This window comes from Nesoenas mayeri, assembly GCF_963082525.1.
Source record: "Nesoenas mayeri genome assembly, chromosome: 24".
In the NCBI taxonomy this organism is placed as follows: domain Eukaryota; kingdom Metazoa; phylum Chordata; class Aves; order Columbiformes; family Columbidae; genus Nesoenas; species Nesoenas mayeri.
Genome location: NC_137546.1, coordinates 6,398,323 through 6,418,485, shown reverse-complemented (window position 1 = coordinate 6,418,485; position 20,163 = coordinate 6,398,323). Strand labels below are relative to the sequence as shown.

Sequence of the window (20,163 nt, the reverse complement as noted above, 5' to 3'; positions counted from 1 at the left end):
CATACGGATGTTCCTGGACCTTCAAGAGCCGCTTCCTACTTACAGTACCACAACCGTCCCCGGAAAAGAAGGGCCGGTGTCAGGCAGTGGTGGGACAGGAGCTCTCCAGGTCCCGGTTCAACCTCCCGCTCACCACGGGACCATCACCCACATGGGACCAGGGCGGCTGCGGCTTAGTCTGAGCTTTGGAAGGTTCCCCAGCCTGGGGACACGACGCAGGACAGCGCAGGGCTGTGTCCATGTGGCCCCCAGACAGGAGGTGCCCAAGTTTTCTCTTCAAAACGTTGAGATTATTTCTCTCCTTCAGAATGACCTGTCACAGAAAGGCCAGAACGCACCAAAGATGATGTTTGCTGCGCTTCTCCCACCCTCGTCCTAACGCTCCTGCAAGGACGCATTCAATTTACATAAGTTTTTAATATTCTTATCCTTGCTTGGAAGTGCAAGACCCAAAGCAAAGCCAACGGGAAGCCCCAAACCAGCAAGACCTGACGTTCCCATCGATCCCATACTGGGAGATGAAGAGACGCAGCTCTTGGAGCGCAGGGACAATGCACAGGACATCCCACCACCCTCTCCTTCCCCAGCCGCGCTCCCCAGGGCCGCTGCCCACCCTGTGGACGCTCAGCGCTCCGGCTCTCCCTCCACCCATGTAGAAATTGTTCATTTTTCTCCTGATTCAGTTACCATCTGGATCTCAGCGCTCCCGACTCATCCCGACCATTTCTCCCATCACTAAACGCATCCTCCCCACACACCCTGACGACCCCTCAGTGCTCCTCCTGACCCACTAAACCCATCCTCACCCTCTTTCTCCTGCTTTTCTGGGTTTCTTTTCCTCGTTTTATGAGCACACCTGATGTTCAGGCAATCGGTGTCATTACGAAAGCACTGCTGCCTTCTCCAGCGCTCGGTGGTTTCAAGCAGAGCACGACGCCGCCTCCGGGGAGGCTTTAAAAGTGTGAGAACTGCGTTCTTGTGCGTCACTGTCGTCCTTTAGACTTCAGTGAACCGATTGCAAAGAAAACCATGTAAACAGAGACACAATGGTCAGCGCTAAAGCCGCAGCGGAGCTTTCTTTGCCACAGAATCGCACGCTTTGCTTCTTGCTTCAGGTCTCAACGGACGTTCTCTCCGAAGTTGCCACCACCTCGTTCTCCTTCATCCTCTGCTGCGCTTGTTTCACCATCCGCTTGCAATACCAGCTCGGTCACTCCAGTCACAAAACCTTATTTTCTGCAAAGCACCACTCGTTCCGGCCGACATTTCAAAAAGGAACTTTGAAGAGGCAGATTCAGGAAAATCTTTTATATATAGGCATATATATCATTTCTCCACCACCCAGCTCTCCCAGAAATAAATCAGTATATCATTTCCTCCTCTAGACACAAATATCATCCTTTGGAATGGTTTCATTTCAGTGTATTTTTTCAAAGCGATCAACAGTAACCATCACCAAGCTGACACGGATGTGGACGGCGGCCGTTCCTGCAGCGTCTCGCTGCGGATTGATTTATTCACCTGTGACAGAATCGCTCCAGTTCCGCTCCCTCTCTAGCACAATCTCACCGGTTCACTCAGAGCCGCTCCCTCAGACTTTCTTCTCTATGAACGCGGTATGTTGGCCCTGAAGGTAACTCACTATTTTTTCCTCTATTTCCATGCCCTGCGCTATTTCCTCCTCCGAAAGCGCTAACGGGGTCTGCGAGTCTTTGGTTACGATAGTAACCGAGGTTCTCCGCGACTCCAGGATATTTGCTACCACCACCTGGTGACGATATTTCTCCAGAGCCTGCCGCGATTTATGAATTAAGATCAAAGGATCCGTCTCCAGTTTAAAGGAAATAACAAACGCCTCCGGGGCCCATTCTTTGACGAGAGGAGACAACATTTTTGGCACCATCTTCATCGTGATCTACGGTGGGGAAAGACGGCAGAGAAAAGCGTCAGTGAAAACATTTATGACGTATTTTAATGAGAGATGGTGGCGGTGCCAGGGAAGTTCCGGCTTCACTTCACATTATATTTACACCAGGCCGTGTGCCAAGGCAGTGTTTGGTCAGATCTCACCAAACAAGGTTAAAATGTCACTGGCATGCACTGTTAGATTTAATTATCAGCCTGGTATTAAAAAGCAGCAGCGTGTTCTTAAGCGATGACAAAGGCCCAGAGTAACTGCATAAACATTTTGTTACTTAAGAGCTAAAACCCACTCTGGGAATGTAAATACAAGGAGAGGAAGATTTAAAAAAGAGATTTATAATGGCAGAAGTCTGAGTTTTCAGCTCTCCAAAATGCAGGTAGCTTATGAAATCTCAGCCCTCCTTCCTAGCAACAATTTATGGGACAAATATGCCAAAACACGGGGAAAAAAGCTCTCCGGCTTCCTGACCTCTGAGTCACTGAGAATCGGCTCCGGTCTCATGTTTTCTACACTAAGGATAAAGAATTAGGCCTCACAACTTGTTAAAAGCTAATTAAACTAAAGGCATTTGGGATCTGTTATATGCAGAGCTCTAGATTCACCTGCTCCCAGAGCTGAAAGGGGCCTGGGCACCAGAGACACATGTTAAACGCTTGGGCTGTTACGCACAACGAAGGCAACACAAGTGCCTTTAATGGCTGGACTGGCTTATCTCAAGGGTCTCTCCCAATCAAAACAACTCTATGATTCTAAGAATTGTAATTTTGTCCTCTGAGACCCACTTCATCTCCACCTTATGAGCATTTACAGCTTTGAAGGGATATTTCTGTGGGATTCTGCTCACGTGGAAATTCGCCCTCCTCATTTTCACTGAAAACACACTTTTTTTGGCCAACGAGCCATTGCTTTGCAACTGTTCCCGAGTCTTATCGGCAGCGGTGACTGGGACGCTGGGACAGGCAGATGCCGGGGAGGAGGACGGGGGGACAGAGGGGATGTGCCTGGGGGTCCCTCACCTGCAGGGGCCCCTCCGAGGACTGGATCTTGTGCTCGGGCATCTCCGAGGCCGGGATGTAGAAATCGGACACGGCGGCCGCCAGGTAAAACATGACGCTGGAGCCTGTGAGAGACACAACCGCGGTCACCCGGCGCTGCCCGCCCGTCCCAACAGCAGCCCCCTCACCCCGGGGACGGGTTGAGCCACCAACCCCCCCCACACCAACTAAGGGAGCCCAGGACCCCCTCAGAGACCCACTGACGCTGTCCTGAGTGGGGCAGCACTGACCCCCCACCTCGGGTGCCCTCAGACACGTTGTCACCCACCGCAGCCACCTCACCCCCTATCCCCAAGGGATGACCCAGCCCCTAATTCCAGGGCACCAGAGGCCCCATGGGTCCCCTTGTCCCCACACAGCTGGGCCCCTCATGCCAGAATCCCACAGTCAGAGAATCACAGCATCATTTTGGTTGGAAAAGGTGATCAAGTCCAACCGTTCCCCAGCCCTGGCACTGCCCCATGTCCTGAGAACCTCATGTCCGTCTGTCCAGCCCTCCAGGGATGGTGACTCCAGCACTGCCCTGGGCAGCCTGTTCCAATGCCCCACAGCCCTTTGGGGAAGAAATTGTTCCCACATCCAACCTCACCCTCCCCTGGCGCAACTTGAGGCCGTTTCCTCTGGTCCCCGGGTCCCCCCTTCCCGGCTCCCCAGAGGGGTCACCCCATCTCCCTCACAATAAGGACCCACCCCCAGGGCCACCCCTTTCTCCCCGCTCCGGGGCTCCCGCTGTCCCCTCACACCAGGTCCCCGGTGCCACCTTGTCCCGCCACGGCAGAACCTGCCGGTCCCCGGGGCCACTTTGTTCCCTCACACTGGGCGTCCCCGTACCGAGGGGCGCCAGGGCGCGGGCAGCGGCCCGCAGCAGCGCCAGGTACTCCTCCAGCGCGGTGAACTCGATGGCCAGCAGCGCGCCCTCCTCGGTAGCCCGCCGGTACTCGCGCAGAGCGGGCAGCAGCGCGGGCAGAGCGGCGGGGTCGGCGGCCACGCCGGGGGGCGGCCCGGGGGTGAGGCGGAGGGCGTCGAGCAGCGCGGGCCCGTGCAGCGGGAGGGCCCTGGCCCAGGGGAAGGCGGAGCGGGCGCGGTGCAGGAAGCACACCGCGTACCCCGCTCGCACCAGCCGCTCCGCCGAGGCGGCGCCGCGCCGCCCGCTGCTGAAGTTCTCCAGGAAGCGCACGGCGCGCGCCTCCAGCGGCACCTGCGTCCCGCCCGACGTCACCAGCGCCACGCGCCGCCCGCGCGCCGCCTGCCCCGCCGCCCAGGCCCGCACCCGCCGCTCCGCCGCCTCCTCCGCCCCGCCGGCCTCCGCCATGCCCGCCACGTCTGCTTCCGGCGGAAGCGCGCGGCCAAGCGCGCCCAACGGTCGCGGCGTCTCCTCGGCGGAGGTGTCGCCTTGGCAACGGGGGCGGAGTCTCCTCGGCGGAAGTGTCGCCTTGGCAACGGGGGCGGAGTCTCCTCGGCGGAAGTGTCGCCTTGGCAACGGGGTCGCGCTGGAGGGGCCCGGGCGGTGCGAGCTGTGCGGGGCCGCGGCCCGAGTGCGCTGTGCCCGCTGCCGCGTCACCGCGTACTGGTGAGGAGGGGCTGGGCGAGAAACGGGCCGCGGGGGACGGGGAGGAGGCCCGGGGCTCTGGAGCTTGGAGGAGAGGAGTCTGAGGGAGGACTCATTCCTGGGGATCAATATGGAAAGGGGCAGTGTCAGGAGGATGGAGCCAGGCTCTGCTGGTGACAACCAGGGACAGGACAAGGGGCAATGGGTGCAAACTGGAACACAGGAGGTTCCAGTGAAAGATGAGAAGAAACTTGTTGGGGTGAGGGTGTCAGAGCCTGGCCCAGGCTGCCCAGGGGGTTGTGGAGTCTCCTTCTGTGCAGACATTCCAACCCACCTGGACACCTTCCTGTGTAACCTCATCTGGGTGTTCCTGCTCCATGGGGGGATTGCACTGGATGAGCTTTCCAGGGCCCTTCAACCCCTGACACTCTGGGGTTCTGTGAGAGGAAGGGACAGACCCATATAAGGCTCAGGGCACGGGGAGAAGGGTGAGGACAACACCCAGGAGGCAGGAAAAGAGCTGGTGTGAGGCCCAGGGCACGGGGAGAAGGGTCAGGATGAGGCATCACAGAGAGGAACAGGCTCAGGGCACGGGGAGAAGGGTCAGGATGAGGCTTGGAATGCAGGAACAAGCCCAGGACACAAGAGCAAGCCCAGGGCAAGAGCTGAGAGACAGGAACAAAGCCTGGGATGAGGTGTGGGGCACAGGGACAGGGCCAGAGGCAGGGACTGACCTCAGGACAAGGCTCAGGGCATGGGGGGAAGGGTCAGCAGGCAGAGCCAGGACATGCGGCCAGGGCAAGGATTACAGAATCCTTTCAGTTGGAAGAGACCCTCAGGATCATCGAGTCCAACCATAACCCGACTCCAGCACTGCCCCATGTCCTGAGAACCTCGTCTAAACGCCTTTTAAACCCCTCCAGGGGTGGTGACTGCACCACTGCCCTGGGCAGCCTGTTCCAATGCCCCATAGCCCTTTTTGGGAATAATTTTTTTCTAATATCCAATCTAAACCTGCCCGGGCACAACTTGAGCCCATAAGAACAGGGACTAAGGCTGGGATGCAGTCTGGACAGGGTGAGAGGCAGGGACTGACCCTGGGCTGAGGATCAGGACACAGGGACAATTCCTGTGGCTTAGGACAGAGTCTAAATCCTGGGACAGTGACAACCGCAGGACCAGGCTCAGCAGGATCAGGAGACTTCCAAGGTGCCCACACCAAGAGAGAGCAGTGCAGGGACCTTTCTAGGTGTTTACACACATATCTTCACTTACAGTGTCCTCAGTGAAGTCGTATGTTAAGTGTATATTCCATTGATTTCACAACCTTTACTTAGGGTTTGTTTGGCATTTGTTTTTTGTGTGTGTTTATATGCATATATATATATATATATATATATATATACCATTGTGTTTTAAGTGAAGAATTTGCTCAAACTGAACTATCATAGAATGTCCTGAGCTGGAAGGGACCCACAAAGATTGAGTCCAACTCCTGTCCCTGCACAGGACAACCCCACAGCTCACACCGTGTGTCTGAGGGTGGTTTGTGACAGTTTTATGAGTGATTTAAATCAAGTTTTAACACATTGACTCGTCAGGACAGTGCTGCGCTCCCGTTTGGGAATACCAAGTATCCATTATATATATTCTGTGAGCAGCTGGTGGCCGTTGGGGGCGATTCTTGCCGTGAAAGTCCACAAGACACAACAGACACATCTTTCCTTATGTCATTTCCAAGCAAACAAAAACACCGTTCTGCCCTTACTTTGTTAGCGATGTAGACCATCAAAAAGCCGACTGGGTGAGCATCCACGAGCGAATATGTCAGCTGCTGATCCCCATCCGTTCGGCCCTCCCTTTTCTCCTTTCCGAAAAAGAAAGAAAGCACGGCGCGGAACAGCTGGCGCAGAGGCAGGTACGTACAAGAAAACCCACACCGCTTCAAAGGCTGCCGGTGAAACTTAATTAGAGCCTTTTTTCCTATATTTTGGTGCACGTAGGGCTGCGAGGGCATCTCGTTGGTGGTCAGTGCGTAGTTGCCGAGCTTTAATTTATGGGTTTTGAGCAAAAAGTTGCTAATAAGGGGAGCGGGAGCATCCTCGCTCCGATTCAATGAGCCTCTTGCACAGCCCTTGCTCCATGGCCGGAGCTTCGGGTCTCCCGCCTCGCAGGGCCGTTCGTCCGTTAGTCCCTCAGCATCTCATCCCGCTGATGAGAGGGATTCCCCTTTTTCAAAGCAGTGGGGGCAAAGAAATACCGTGCCCTCCTTTGTTTCCCCGGCCAATTTTCAACGCCCTTTCCCACTAAATACCGTCTTTTATCTCAGCGTTTTGGCCCCGTGGGTGGTGCAGATGTGCGGCTGCTTTCCAGCCCCGCTGGTTTTCGACTCTCTTTTTGGTGGTGTTTTGTTTACGGGGTGGCAGGAGCTGCTTTTCCACCATGTTGATATAACAAAACAACCCACCCAGATGCATCTGCTCCTTAAAAATCTTGCCCAGAAAAGTAAATCATCCTTCTATCGTTGCATAACTCCTAATTGCAGAATAATAGGACGACAGAAGAGCTGAAGGTGCCACTGAGGAGAATATCATTAATCTCCTGGATTTTACGTGGTGTGTTGTTGTTCAGGTTGTTTGTGGGATGGGTGCTGGTGCTTTGGTGACAGGTTTGTTGCCGTGACATTTATTGGGACAAAGTCCTGCTGGGTGAGAGAAGGCGAGAGGCTTTAGGCTGCAGATTCCACGAGGGTTCACAGGAACCGGACACTCACATCAGTCTGAAAATCACCAGCAAGACCGTTGGCCAAAGTCCGAAGAAGGTCCATCAGAAGCATAAGGATAAATGCAAAAGCTCCTTTATTCCAGGTTGTGTTGAATTTGATCTTTTATAAAGCCTGCAAAGAAAAAACGAATCAAAATTTGTCTTCTTAGGGTTTTTGCATTCTCAACTGCTTGAAGCTTTTCCGCTTTTGGACGCCGATGTTGAAAGCGTCTGGCGTTACATCATTGATTTTACAGCAGCTGAATGTACAGTGTATACATTACAAACCTCACATGACCGCCAGCTCAAGAAGTGCTCCTTGATTAGCTGGAAGCTGATAATTGGATTTGAGTGGGTGCCAGGGGAGGCAGCAGGAGGACGGGGCTGGTGGACACTGCAAACCCAAAACTTGAGCTTGTCAAAGCCGTAGAGACCACATTGTTTTCGAAGCAGAGGTTTTTATGGGATCTCTAACAACCCTGTCACATCTGTTCTCTGACCTTTGTCTCCAGACTATTCCAATAAAATACATTCTGGGAACGGTATGTGCAGGGACACATTGTCTTCTCAGTGAAGAATGGGGTGAAAGAGCGAAGACACCTCATGACCTGCGATTTCTCACAGCGTGATGGGGCGTCAGGCTCTGCTCCCCAGGAACAGGCACCAGGAGCAGAGGAAACGGCCTCAAGTTGCGCCAGGGGAGGTTGAGGTTGGATCTGGGGAACAATTTCTTCCCCAAAGGGCTGTGGGGCATTGAACAGGCTGCCCAGGGCAGTGCTGGAGTCACCATCCCTGGAGGGTTGGACAGACGGACATGAGGTTCTCAGGACATGGGGCGGGTTATGGTTGGACTCGATCTTGAGGGTCTTTTCCAAGCAAAATGATTCCATGATTCTACACCAGCCCACAGACAAAGCCTGGCTTATGTACAACAAGGCGTAGGGTGGCCGGTGTTAGGCCCGGACTGGCCGACAGGTGTTGGAAGAGCAGCATGGAGATCATCAGTTTATTTACCGCCCCGTCCTGGTGGCTTCGTCACGTTCCTATTCACAGAGCCCACAAAAACGCTTTCAAAAAGCCCTTTGAGCTCAAGAAAAAGCTGCGTCGTCTCATGATGATCAGAGGTAAAAAACCATCTGCTCGAGCCTGCCCATGGGGTTATTAATTTTTGGCCATTTCTACTGTAATTCCCAAACTCCTGCACGCTGTTTGTTTAGAAAACACAGCACCGGAGCCTCCGTCGTGCCCCGGGAAAGCTGCTGCGCGTCCAAATGCCCCACGGCGCGACGCCAGCGTTCCGAGCTCCGCGCTTGTCCGCGCTCCAAAGCTTTGTTGATAGCGATCTGCTTTAGTCACCAGCGCCGGGGGCGCTGCCCGCGGCCGCCGCCGACCCGACCCGGCTCCAAGTTTCTGTTTGCGGAACAGCCTCACCTGCCCGCGGGACAGGAGCCGCGTCCTGCGGCCCCGACCAGCGCCGCCGGCAGCCGGTTTCACCTCACAATGCCTGGAAACCACCCTTCCTCCTTAAACCCTCGTTCCTCCGAGCGCTCTGTCGCTTTTGGTGCCCGGGAGTGAGTAAATGAAGGTGAGACTGAACCCCGAGTGCGTTCCCAGCCCACTGGGAGCAGAGCTGAGGATCCTTGGCCGCCCCAACCCCATGCGTGGGGGCATCTTCAGAGGAGCCTCTGATTGCAACACACATGAAAAGGGCGCAAAACGCGCGTGGCCGCGGGCCTGCAAACCAAAGCGAACCATCCCCCCGAGGCTTGGAACGCGGCCCCGGCTTAAATATTCAGCGCTGCAGGGTTTCTCTTGTCTCCTGCGCTTTCTTGTCCCAGGAGCCGGGCAAGAGTCGAGCCCTCAGCTTCTGCTGCAGATGTTGGAGATAACAGACATCACGGGAAAGACGCCGTGATCCTATCGACGGGGAGTTAAAACAGAACGATCCTCATCTCCAGCACCTCCCCAGATGACAATCGGCTGCACGCCCGCGGCCCAGAGCTGGTTGGGACAGAGAAACAGCGGCGGGGCAGAAAAGGCACACTGATAAATAGCGGTTTATTGCTGATAAACAACAGTTTATTGCTCCTTGCGTGTGCTGGTTGTCCCCTGGGCACCACCAGCTCCTCAAACTGGGCTGGTTCTGGTGGGTCTCAATCTGCTGGTGGGTCAGGGCTGAGTGATGTGTTTTCCAGCTCCAGGCATGTTCTGATCCAGCAAATGTCCCTTTGTCACAGGTGGGATCTCCAGGAAACACTCGCAGGTTCTCCTGGAGCTTCCCGGTCTCCTTCTGCCTCTCTCCAAGCACTTAACACTCACCAAAATGCCAAATCTCGACCTGCAGAAGCGCTGGGATTTGGTTTTCCACCCCCTGCCCGATCCCAGCTGCCAACCTGGAGGCAGCAGGGAGGTGAATGGGTATTCACATCCCAACAGAGAGACGTTTGTTGGGCTGGGGAACGGACCAGATGCTGCACAGGGTGGAAAGACAACGTGTGGAGTGCCACACATCGGATATAATCAATATCCATTAATTAAAGACCAATCTATAGTGTCTGTCCTGTAGTGCATTTGGGGATGAGAGTGGGGGAATTGTAGTGAGTCTGTAATTCAGTCTATTGAAGAGTTTTCTGATTAATATGAGCACTCAGTCTGAAGTTTATGTACACTATGAAATTTAGCGTTGAAAAGCGTCATCTCCTCTTTTTCTGGATTTTGCGGGCTTTTCCCCACCTTCTTCCTTCTGGTGACTCCTTTTCCATCATTGCATTTATACTTTCTTTCTGAAACTTCATCCCAAACAAGTTATTGTTTTATGACTTAACTTTCTTACCACCCACAAATCAGATTTATGAAGCAGCAAGAAGCAACTTTACGTATGGGAAACCCTACGGATCCTGCCAGCAAACAGCCGCCCCGCAGCCGCCGCTCGACCACCAAACGCGACCCGGGCGGTGGATACGGAGGGATAATGTGATTTTTAGTGGCTTTCCAGGCCGTGCAGCCGAACTGCGAGAGCCGGGAGTGTGCTGGCTGACGCGGCGCCGCCGGCACGGCTCGCTGAGTCACCGGCGGCACCGGCAGCGCCGCCTTTGTCCGACCTGCCCTTGCGATGAGCAATTTCTGCGCTTCGCAGCTTTCGTTGCGCGGCCTCATTAAGCCCTTTCTCGTGGGCGGAAAGGATTCTTCATCTCGCAAGGCACCGCGTGATGCCTGGAGCTGAAGCCAAACTCGAACACGACAGCTTTAAATTCCACCCGTTAATTACAGGCACAACGTTACAGTTTGCAAACTCGAACGTAAAAAGACACCATGTGTTTTATTCCTCCTTATCTCGGTCCCGTCACTGTATTTCCCTGCAGAAATACATCGTGGATGTGGCCTCCAGCACAGCCCAGGAGTTTATTTTGGCTGGCAAGCACAAAGAAGCCATTCCGGCCGCTTTCCACGCGCTGCGTTTCGGCAGCGCCGTGTTCGGCCCCCGTTCTGCGCAGCTGGTCCCGGCTTATCTGCTCTTGGCCGAGGCCTCCATGGGTAAGTATTGTCTAAATAGCAACGCTGGCAAGGGCAAGACCTCCCCGGGGTCAGGTTTCTGGTTTCCTTTAGCAGCTCCCGTTCAACATTGTGCCTCAAGGGCATTTCAGGGAGACGGGAGAAGCCGCGCACACCCCCCGCTCCGCTTTGCGCGCGGGTCTGGGGAGAAGAATCACCCATCATGAGGTCAATGAAATGTTTTCTCCGTTTCTACCATCCCCACAATGCTGTGTGAAAGTCTCTTCCCCACCTCTGGGGTTTCATACGACTCTCCGAAGTGTTAAATTCCCAAGGGGGGTGGTTGTGCTTTTATCTCAGGGAACCAAAGCCGTTCTGAGGCCCTGGCAGCGGCGAACGCTCTGTCCATGACGGAGCTTTTCCCCATCGGCTGAGCTTCAAATGCTGGATAAAAGCTCCCAAACGCGGGCGCTGCGTGGGGGAGCCGCTCCGCTCCGCGGGACGTAAATCACTGCGCACACAATGCTGGCACAGCCCGGCTGTCCCCGTGCTCGGCATAACCGGCGCGGCGAAGAAAACCTATCCCATGAGTAATTCTCGTGTGATAATACCCGGGTCATTACCGGCCGCCCGGCCGCCGAGCACGTGTTTCAGAGAAATGGAATGCGAGACGCGGCTTCCCGTGTAGGGAAAGCAAAGGGCGAGCAGGCGGTGGTGGCTCCATTTCCACATAAGAACTGGCCGTTGGTGCGGGTCTGTCGGTGCGTTGCAGGCGCGGGGGATCTCCTGCAGGCCGGCCGGTACCTGTCGCAGGCGCAGTGGATCGTGCTGGGCGCCCCGGGCTGCGGCGGCGCCGTCCGCTCCCGGCTGCAGCGCGCGCTGGGCCAGCTCTGCATCGCCGAGGGCAACCTGCAGCAGGCCCTGCACCACCTGGCCAGCGACGTAAGGCGCGCGGACGCGGCCCTCGGGCTTCCTGCTTTGCTTTCCGGTTTGCTTTCCATTTTTTCTCTCTGTTTCTGTTTCTCTTCCATTTTCTTTCCATTTTTATTTTCATTTTCTTTCAATTTCCTTTCCATTTTTATTTCCATTTTTATTTCCATTTCCTTTCCATTTTTATTTCAATTTCCTTTCCATTTTTATTTTCATTTCCTTTCCATTTTTATTTCAATTTCCTTTCCATTTTTATTTCCATTTCCTTTCCATTTTCTCCCCATTTACTTTCTATTTTTTTCCATTTTTCTTTCAGTTTCCTTTCCATTTCCTTTCCATTTCCTTTCCATTTTTCCTTCCATTTCCTTTCCACTTCCTTTCCATTTTCTCTCCATTTCCTTTCCATTTCCTTTCCATTTTTCCTTCCATTTCCTTTCCACTTCCTTTCCATTTTCTCTCCATTTCCTTTCCATTTCCTTTTCATTTCCTTCCCATTTCCTTTCCATTTTCTCTCCATTTCCTTTCTGTTTTTTCCATTTCCCTTCCATTTTCTTTCCATTTTTATTCCCATTTTATTTCCATTTCCTTTCCATTTTTATTTCCATTTCCTTTCCATTTTCTCTCCATTTCCTTTCCATTTCCTTTCCATTTTTCTCTCAATTTCCTTTCCATTTTCTCTCCATTTCCCTTCTATTTTTCCCATTTCCCTTCCATTTTCTTTCCATTTCCTTTCCATTTTTCTCTCCATTTCCTCTCCACTTCCTTTCCATTTCTCTTTCTGTTTCCTTTCCATTCCTTTCCATCCCTTTCCACTCTACAACTCTTCCCTCCCCGGCCCACCCAGACAGATACGGCCACCCCAGCGGGGACATTTGTAACCCAGATTTGAGGTTCCGAGCAGGTTCACATTACAAACCCCCAAACCGTGTTACCCACGTTGCCTTTTACCACTTATTCCCTGGACCCCATTTTACTTCCTCTGCCTATACATCCATTTATCCCCTCGCTCCCAGCCCGGAGTGAACACACATTCCCACCCCGTACGGGGATATTCGCTCTTTATTCACCAAGTTAAACTACTTTCTATTTTACCTCTCAGTCAGGTAACATGTCCCCATCAGCCACCACTTAAAAAATACCCAATTTAACTATTCAAACATCCAGCTCAACAGCATTTTCCCCAACTGGCCGTTTTTAGCCCCAGCGCGGTGTGCCACGCCGGCCGGGCCATTCTGAGGATGCTTCACCCGTCATTTGATCCCCCAAATGCCAATAAATTCCACCGTATCCTATTTATGTCCCGCGCCGCCTAAATTTACCCAGCGCGGAGCGATGTGTCCCCACCGGTGCCGGATCCGACGGTGCCTTTGTGTGGGTGTAAACCACGACACGCACACACTGAACCCTCTCTGTTATCATATAGATCACATACGCCACGTTGCCTTTGCTCAGCCCACAAACCCTTATGGCAAACACTCCCCGCGCTGTTTATTTAAGCACCTGGAAGCCGGCGCGTGAAAAAGCGACAGGTAATTGATTGATTCCTTTTCCAAGTCGCCGGGTATGTCAAAGGCTGAACTTTGGCTGCGTGTCCGGGATCTGCTGAGAGTCACACGCCGGCTCGGAATAGCCGGAATGCAACACGTCCTTCCCACCCCAGCAATGCGGGGGCAGGACGGACCGCGGGACACGGGTGCAGAACCCAGGATGGGTTGGGTGTAAAACCCCAAATCCAGCTTATAGCAGCACATTTTTCCAGTCGTCGTCAGGTTTAAACACTAAACCCCGTTTCCCCGAAAATAAGACAGGGTCTTATGTTGAGTTTTCCTCCAAAAGATGCATTAGGGCTTATTTTCAGGGGATGTCTTATTTTTCCATACGCAACAATCTGCATTTATTCAAACGCAGCCATGTCATCGCGTTCTGGAACATCAGAACTCGCCAAACCCTGAATTCCATTGTTCATTTCTTGTGACTATTCCCTTTTTCCATATATACAACAATCTACATTTATTAATGAAAAAAACATCAACATTTATTCAAAAACAATCACGACATCATCTCCTGGAGCATCATCGTAACTCTCCAAACCCTGTTGTCCCGCTGCATTCTATTACCAATTAATTTTACCTTTTTAACATTCTCAAACACTATTTAAATCAAGTTGTTAATGAACTGTAACTAGGGCTTATTTTTGGAGCAGGGCTTATATTCTGAACAGCCTGAAAAATCACACTAGGGCTTATTTTCAGGGTAGGTCTTACATTCGGGGAAACACGGTACTTCCACCAAAAAGAATACTTGCAATATTATTAAACCATAATAAAGAATTTCCCAGGTTGAAATGACCATTAAACTCCTACATTTACGTTATTAATCTTAATTTCAGGTTTACCTCGCTAGTTCTACATTCGGCCTCAAATCCCTGGAGGCCGCTGTGGGGTATTTCCACATGGCGAACGTCTTCTTTCGTCAGAACAAAATGGACATCGCAAATTCGCTCTACGCCAAGGTGCGTAAAGCCAAAGGTTATCTTATATATATATATAAAATTTCTCATTTTTTTCTGGGCTTTTTCCGCTGTTTTTCCCATTTCTGGCTGCTTTTTATACCCCACACCAGCAGTTACAAAGAGTCGCTGAGGAGTTTCTGTAGCCGGGGACGTGTGGCCGAGCAGCCGGGTGCAAACAAACCACCTAAAATTTACCCTGAGAATCAATGAATATTCACCAGATAAATGATTATCAGAACACAAGTGAAGTAACAATCAGCTAATTGCTCTAATAGCTGAAAAATAGGTGTATTTTCACTTGTTTAGGCTGATTTTCAGTGCAAACGGCGCTTTGGTGGCTGCAACCTACCTCCATTCCCTGCAAAGCTCAACCCCATACGCTTTTGCGTGACAATTTAGGGAGATGCGCTGGAGCTTGATGACAATTCCCAATCTGCCGGCAGACACGCGGTCGGGTTGTGCGACACCCGATGGGTGTTGCGGTAGCACGGGGCGCGTTGTTTATAGACCGAGATGCTGAATTGGATTCCTATGAGTGGGATAACCACTGTGCTCCCGGCAGGTGACGGCGCTCTGGTGTGACCGTCTCCTGAGCGCGGTGCAGGCGCACGAGCGGGTGCTGAGGTCGCGGTTGGACATGTCGCCCTTCGCCAAGGACGAGGATGTTGCGGAGCAGCAGCTGAGTGAGTGCTGGCCTGGGTTGTGTTGGCGGCGTTGGGTTCCACGTGGTGTTCCCATTCGATCAAGGGATGCGCAGGGAGTTGTGCTGGATGCAACGAGCGAGGCCACTTGTTCATGTTCACAGAACTCCAGAGTGTCAGGGGTTGAAGGGCCCTGGAAAGCCCATCCAGTGCAATCCCCCCATGGAGCAGGAACACCCAGATGAGGTTACACAGGAAGGTGTCCAGGCGGGTTGGAATGTCTGCACAGAAGGAGACTCCACAACCCCCTGGGCAGCCTGGGCCAGGCTCTGACACCCTCACCCCAAACAAGTTTCTTCTCATCTTTAAGCAGAACCTCCTGTGTTCCAGTTTGCACCCATTGCCCCTTGTCCTGTCACTGGTTGTCATCCAGAAGAGCCTGGCTCCTTCCTCATGACACTCCCCCTTTAGATATCTGTGAACATGAATGTGTCCCCCCTCAGTGTCCTCTTGTCCAGCTCCAGAGCCCCAGCTCCCTCAGCCTTTCCTCACACGGGAGATGCTCCACTCCCTGCAGCATCTTGGTGGCTGCACTGGACTCTCTGCAGCAGTTCCCTGTCCTGCTGGAACTGAGGGGCCACAGCTGGACACAAGATTCCAGGTGTGGTCTCCCCAGGGCAGAGCAGAGGGGCAGGAGAACCTCTCTGACCTACTGACCACCCCCTTCTAACCCAGCCCAGGTCCCATTGGCTTCCTGGCCACAAGGGCCCAGTGCTGGCTCATGCTCACCCTGCTGTCCCCAGGACCCCCAGCTCCCTTTCCCCTACGCTGCTCTCTAACAGGTCATTCCCCAACTTACACTGAACCTGGGGTTGTTCCTGCCCAGATTCAAGACTCTGCACTTGCCCTTGTTCTATTGCGTTAAATTTCTCCCCGCTCAGCTCTCCAGCCTGTCCAGGTCACCCTTGGTGGTGACAGTAACAATATAAAATGTTGCCCCTGGGGATTCTATTCCACTTCAACACCCTCATTTCTCTGCAGGTCCTTTGGCTCCATTTAACTCTCAGACAGGGACGTTCCGTCCCAGTGAGATGGGTGTTCAGCTCGGTGTCCTCAGCAGGAGGACACGCTGGATTAGCGGGCGCTGCTAATTGGATGTGTTAATCTGGAGAGCGCGCTCGGGAATCTCTCCTTGGGGCTTAAAGGTGCATAAAGAGTTGGGAGCCGCACTGGGGTGTGTGGAGCCGCACCGGACCCTGCTCCTCTCCTCCCTTCTCCTCTCTTTTCTTCTTGTTTTCTTCTTCTTTCTTCTTTTCTTCTTCTTTTCTTCTCCTTTTTTCTTCTTCTTTTCTTCTTCTTCCTCTTTTCTTTTTTCTTATTTTGCTCTTTTCTTCCCTCTTCTTCTACTTTTCTTCTTTTCTCCTTTTTTTTCTTCTTTCCTCTTCTTATTTTCTTTTTCTTCTTCTTTTCTTCTTTCCTCCTCTTTCATCTTCTTCTTCTAATCTTTTCCTCTTCCCTTCTCTTCTCTTCTCTTCTCTTCTCTTCTCTTCTCTTCTCTTCTCTTCTCTTCTCTTCCTCTTCTCTTCTCTTCTCTTCTCTTTTCCTCTTCCTCTTCCTCTTCCTCTTCCTTTCTTCTCCCTTCCCTTCCCTTCCCTTCCCTTCCCTTCCCTTCCCTTCCCTTCCCTTCCCTTCCCTTCCCTTCCCTTCCCTTCCCTTCCCTTCCCTTCCCTTCCCTTCCCTTCCCTTCCCTTCCCTTCCCTTCCCTTCCCTTCCCTTCCCTCCCCTCCCCTCCCCTCCCCTCCCCTTCCCTCCCCTCCCCTCCCCTCCCCTCCCCTCCCCTCCCCTCCCCTCCCCTCCCCTCCCCTCCCCCTGTACCAATCACAGCACAAAACGTTTCTGTAAGTCCCTTTACCTGCCGGCGCCTCCATCCGGCGGGACCCCCGGGGCCAGGGCGCCCGGTACCATCTGAGGTTCCAATAGGGGGAGGAAAGTTGCTCTTTCCAGGCAGCGTTGTGACTCCACATCCTCCCTAGAGCCCAATCAACACAATTACCGACAGGATGAGGGGTTATCTGATACCGGGTACGGGATCCACGTGGAGCGGCGAGACCGCGCGGCTGCTGGGAGTGGAAACGCTTTGATGTCTGGAGGAGATAACAGGGCAGCGCTGAATACGTTATCTCGCACACGTACGTACACCCAACACAGTTCCTCTCGCCGCAGCCGAAGCCCAGCGAGCGGAAGGGACGCGAGTGCTGAGCGCGGTGCTGGAGATCAGGTCGCAGGCGCCGAAGCCGGAGCTCGGGGAGATGGCCCGTGTGCTGCACGGCGTGGCCATGCTGCACTACCTGGGGCGGGACCTGCCCGCGGTGAGTCCTGCCCGCTGGCAGCGGAGGCTCCTGAGTGCCCGCGGCGCCGGGTGACGGGGACAGAGCTGCTGCGGGACCGTGTGGGACGCGGATCCACCCGCTCCGATAAACCCGCTGGGGCTGTTCGGGCTCTGCCGCCCGCAGCAAATCACAGAATCACAGAATCCCAGAGTGTCAGGGGTTGAAGGGCCTGGAAAGCTCATCCAGTGCAATCCCCCCATGGAGCAGGAACACCCAGATGAGGTTACACAGGAAGGTGTCCAGGCGGGTTGGAATGTCTGCACAGAAGGAGACTCCACAACCCCCTGGGCAGCCTGGGCCAGGCTCTGACACCTTCACCCCAACAAGTTTCTTCTCATCTTTAAGTGGAACCTCCTGTGTTCCAGTTTGCACCCATTGCCCCTTGTCCTGTCCCTGATTGTCACCAGCAGAGCCTGGCTCCATCCTCCTGACACTGCCCCTTTCCATCTTGATCCCCAGGAATGAGTCCCCCCTCAGTCCCCTCCAAACTAAAGAGACCCATCGGATCCCCTCGTTACCCACATTTTTGGGGCTCATCCTTGTCTGGGATCCCACGTCACCGCCCGGCACGAGCTGCATCCAGACGTCAGGTCAGATCTCCCCCTGCACCTGGAATCACCTCAATGTTCACGTGGGTTCACTCCATAGGACCTTTAATTCAGTTTTGAATTTGCACTCCTGCATTTTCAGAACTAAAAATTCCAGTAGCAGCTGCTAAATTCAGAATGGCCGGTTCTCCGCCTGGAAAATAATCCATGGTGAGGAACTGCTGAGCAGGAACCAGCTGGAAATCAGGTGCTCAAGAGCCTGAGTTCCTTCTGCCCGTGTTCTGGAGGGTGAAAACACAAACGGTCCCTCCATTGTGGCAGAAGAAGCCACAACGATGTGAGTCGGCGTTTGGAAGACACAAAGAAACAAACTCAGATTGGAAAATAAAAAGGCGCCATTTCTATTTGTGAGAATATCGAATCCCTGGAAGAGGGTTCAGTTCAGACTGAGTCAATGCAGCTGGTTTTGGGAGCGCTGGGCTGAGCCGCCGCGTGGGGCGGGGGGTGCCGATCACAGGTCACCCCGGTGTGCGGACGGACCCGGATCCTCCGCGGGGGTGCGAACCACCCGCGGGGAAACCCCCAAACTCCTGACCATCCCTTTGTGTTTTCTGCTTCGTTCCAGGCTCACAAGATGGGGCTCAAAGCCTTGGAGCTGGCGAAACAGCTGCCCCAACAGGAGTCTCTAGGAGCCATCGCTCGTTTGTTAAGGCTGATCAACTCCGCGCCTTCGCACACGAAATAAAGAACCGTTCCTGTCGTCAGGGTTCGGCTGGTTGGCGGGTGAAGAACCGGCACCCCGAGCCCCGGCCAGATGTGTCCCCTCTGCCTCAAGGTGTTTGAAATTAAACGTTGTGGAGCGGGGTCGTCGTCAGGCGCTGCTCGACCTCTGCCGACCGTTACGGGGTAACGGCGTGAGGGTGGGAAACAAAAGCACAGTGACACGCTGCATCAATCATCATCTCGTCATTAATGATTTATGAATAAGAGAACAGCCTCTTGCATCCGCACGTTGTCCAGAAGCTGAGAGCAGCGGTGATGTATTTGTTACTAGTCTCCCCAATTTGCTGTTCAGTTTGACGGGGAAGGGCGCCACGGTGGCCCTGGGGCGGGTGGGTGGTCACCCAGGACCCGGCCGGGCTGGCTCAGCTGTGACATCCGCAGGGTTTGTCTGTCCCCAAATCCACGTTGTTTTTGCTGAGCTTTAGAGGACCCCGGTGGCTCTGGGCACCGAGGGACGCGCGTGTTCCTCTGGGGGAAGAACCTGCACCCGGGAGGGCGCAGGACAAGCTTGCGAGGGACTGTAGCACCGTCCCCACGGGTGACGCGCGGGTGACACCGCCAGGAGCTCCCACCCCAAAGCCAACGCGGTTTCCGCACGGTTGGGCACTCACTGTGACACCAGCCGCAGGAGGAGAGTGTCCCCGTGTCACCAGGCCCACAGACCCCCCCGAGCACCCCAACCTGCAGCCGCCCCAACGAGAGCAGGGAACATGTCACCCTCGGTGTGAGGGGACGCTGGGGAAGGGGACCCCGGGAGAGGGGACAGGCCGGGGTCACAGCGCAGCGTGTGACAGCCCCGCACAGCCCAGGGAACACGGCCCCGCTGCGAAGGGCTGAGTTCAGCTGAGCTTTAAGCCTGCGATTAAGCCTCGTTTACTTCAGGAGGATTTACGAACGCGTTTAATTGTCTCGCTGAGTTGGGACGGAGTCAAGTGCGCTTTGTAAACGCTTCGTCAAGCCGGGTCCTGAGCAATTAGAAGGGATTGATGCTGCGGGGAGAGGGAAAAACCTCCACTCCCCGACGGTTCGTTACGGGGGGTGGGACGGTGCTGGTTGGGGAGCACGGGGGGCCCCCCAGGTTTGGGGAACAGGGTGGAGAGACCCCGGAATCTCCCCACAAGCAGGTCCCTCCGGGGCGTCACCGACCACCAGCGGGGGATTTGGGTCACGGGGCTTTGGCGCCGGGGGCCGGTGGTGACTGATCCGCGGGGACGTGGCTGAGCTGGCACACGGTGGCTCCGCGTCGCTGCTCAGCACCACGAAACGCGCCATGAAAAACCAGGGCCGAGAGTCCCCCGGAGCCGCGCGGGGAAGTGTTTGCACAGGTACGTGAAGAACCCCGGGCAAATAAAGAACATTTTTGGGAGCTTGGAAAGATTTTACAAGAGTTATTTAGTGCGAGACGCTGCAACAGCCCCTTCCAGCGCCGGCACTTCGGGGCAAAGAGACATCGCAGTAAATCGAGAAGAAAAGCCTGAAGTGACCAAGATGTGCGTTTCTTTGCCCGAAAGCGTTGGGACTCGCAGCGCTCGGTGCCTTCTCCACTCGAGGGGAAAGGAAAACCCAGCGAGAAGCG

The 20,163-nt window shown here is 54.1% G+C and overlaps 2 protein-coding genes across 3 annotated transcripts; one reads left to right on the top strand and one right to left on the bottom strand.

Annotated features, from left to right (window-relative positions):
* Positions 1-163: 163 nt before the first annotated feature.
* PPCS (phosphopantothenoylcysteine synthetase) lies at positions 164-3,934 on the bottom strand. Of its 2 annotated transcripts, none has more exons than XM_080358680.1 (4): positions 3,811-3,934; positions 2,941-3,044; positions 807-1,915; positions 164-313 (listed from the first exon to the last, which is right to left on the bottom strand). In XM_080358680.1, exons 2-3 carry the CDS (start codon positions 3,031-3,033, stop codon positions 1,592-1,594), a joined length of 417 nt encoding a protein of 138 aa, XP_080214806.1. In that variant the 5' UTR covers positions 3,034-3,044; positions 3,811-3,934; the 3' UTR covers positions 164-313; positions 807-1,591. The 2 variants fall into 2 exon arrangements, with proteins under 2 accessions (XP_080214806.1, XP_080214807.1); XM_080358681.1 differs by lacking the exon at positions 3,811-3,934 and adding an exon at positions 3,740-3,802.
* A 6,732-nt stretch (positions 3,935-10,666) lies between these two features.
* Positions 10,667-18,580, top strand: ZMYND12 (zinc finger MYND-type containing 12; the record flags this gene model as incomplete). The annotated part of the gene is made up of 5 exons (XM_080358791.1): positions 10,667-10,825; positions 14,103-14,225; positions 14,788-14,908; positions 17,090-17,235; positions 18,430-18,580. The coding sequence occupies 5 exons, from the start codon at positions 10,667-10,669 to the stop codon at positions 18,547-18,549; spliced, it is 669 nt and encodes a 222-aa protein (XP_080214917.1). The 3' UTR covers positions 18,550-18,580.
* Positions 18,581-20,163: the final 1,583 nt, after the last annotated feature.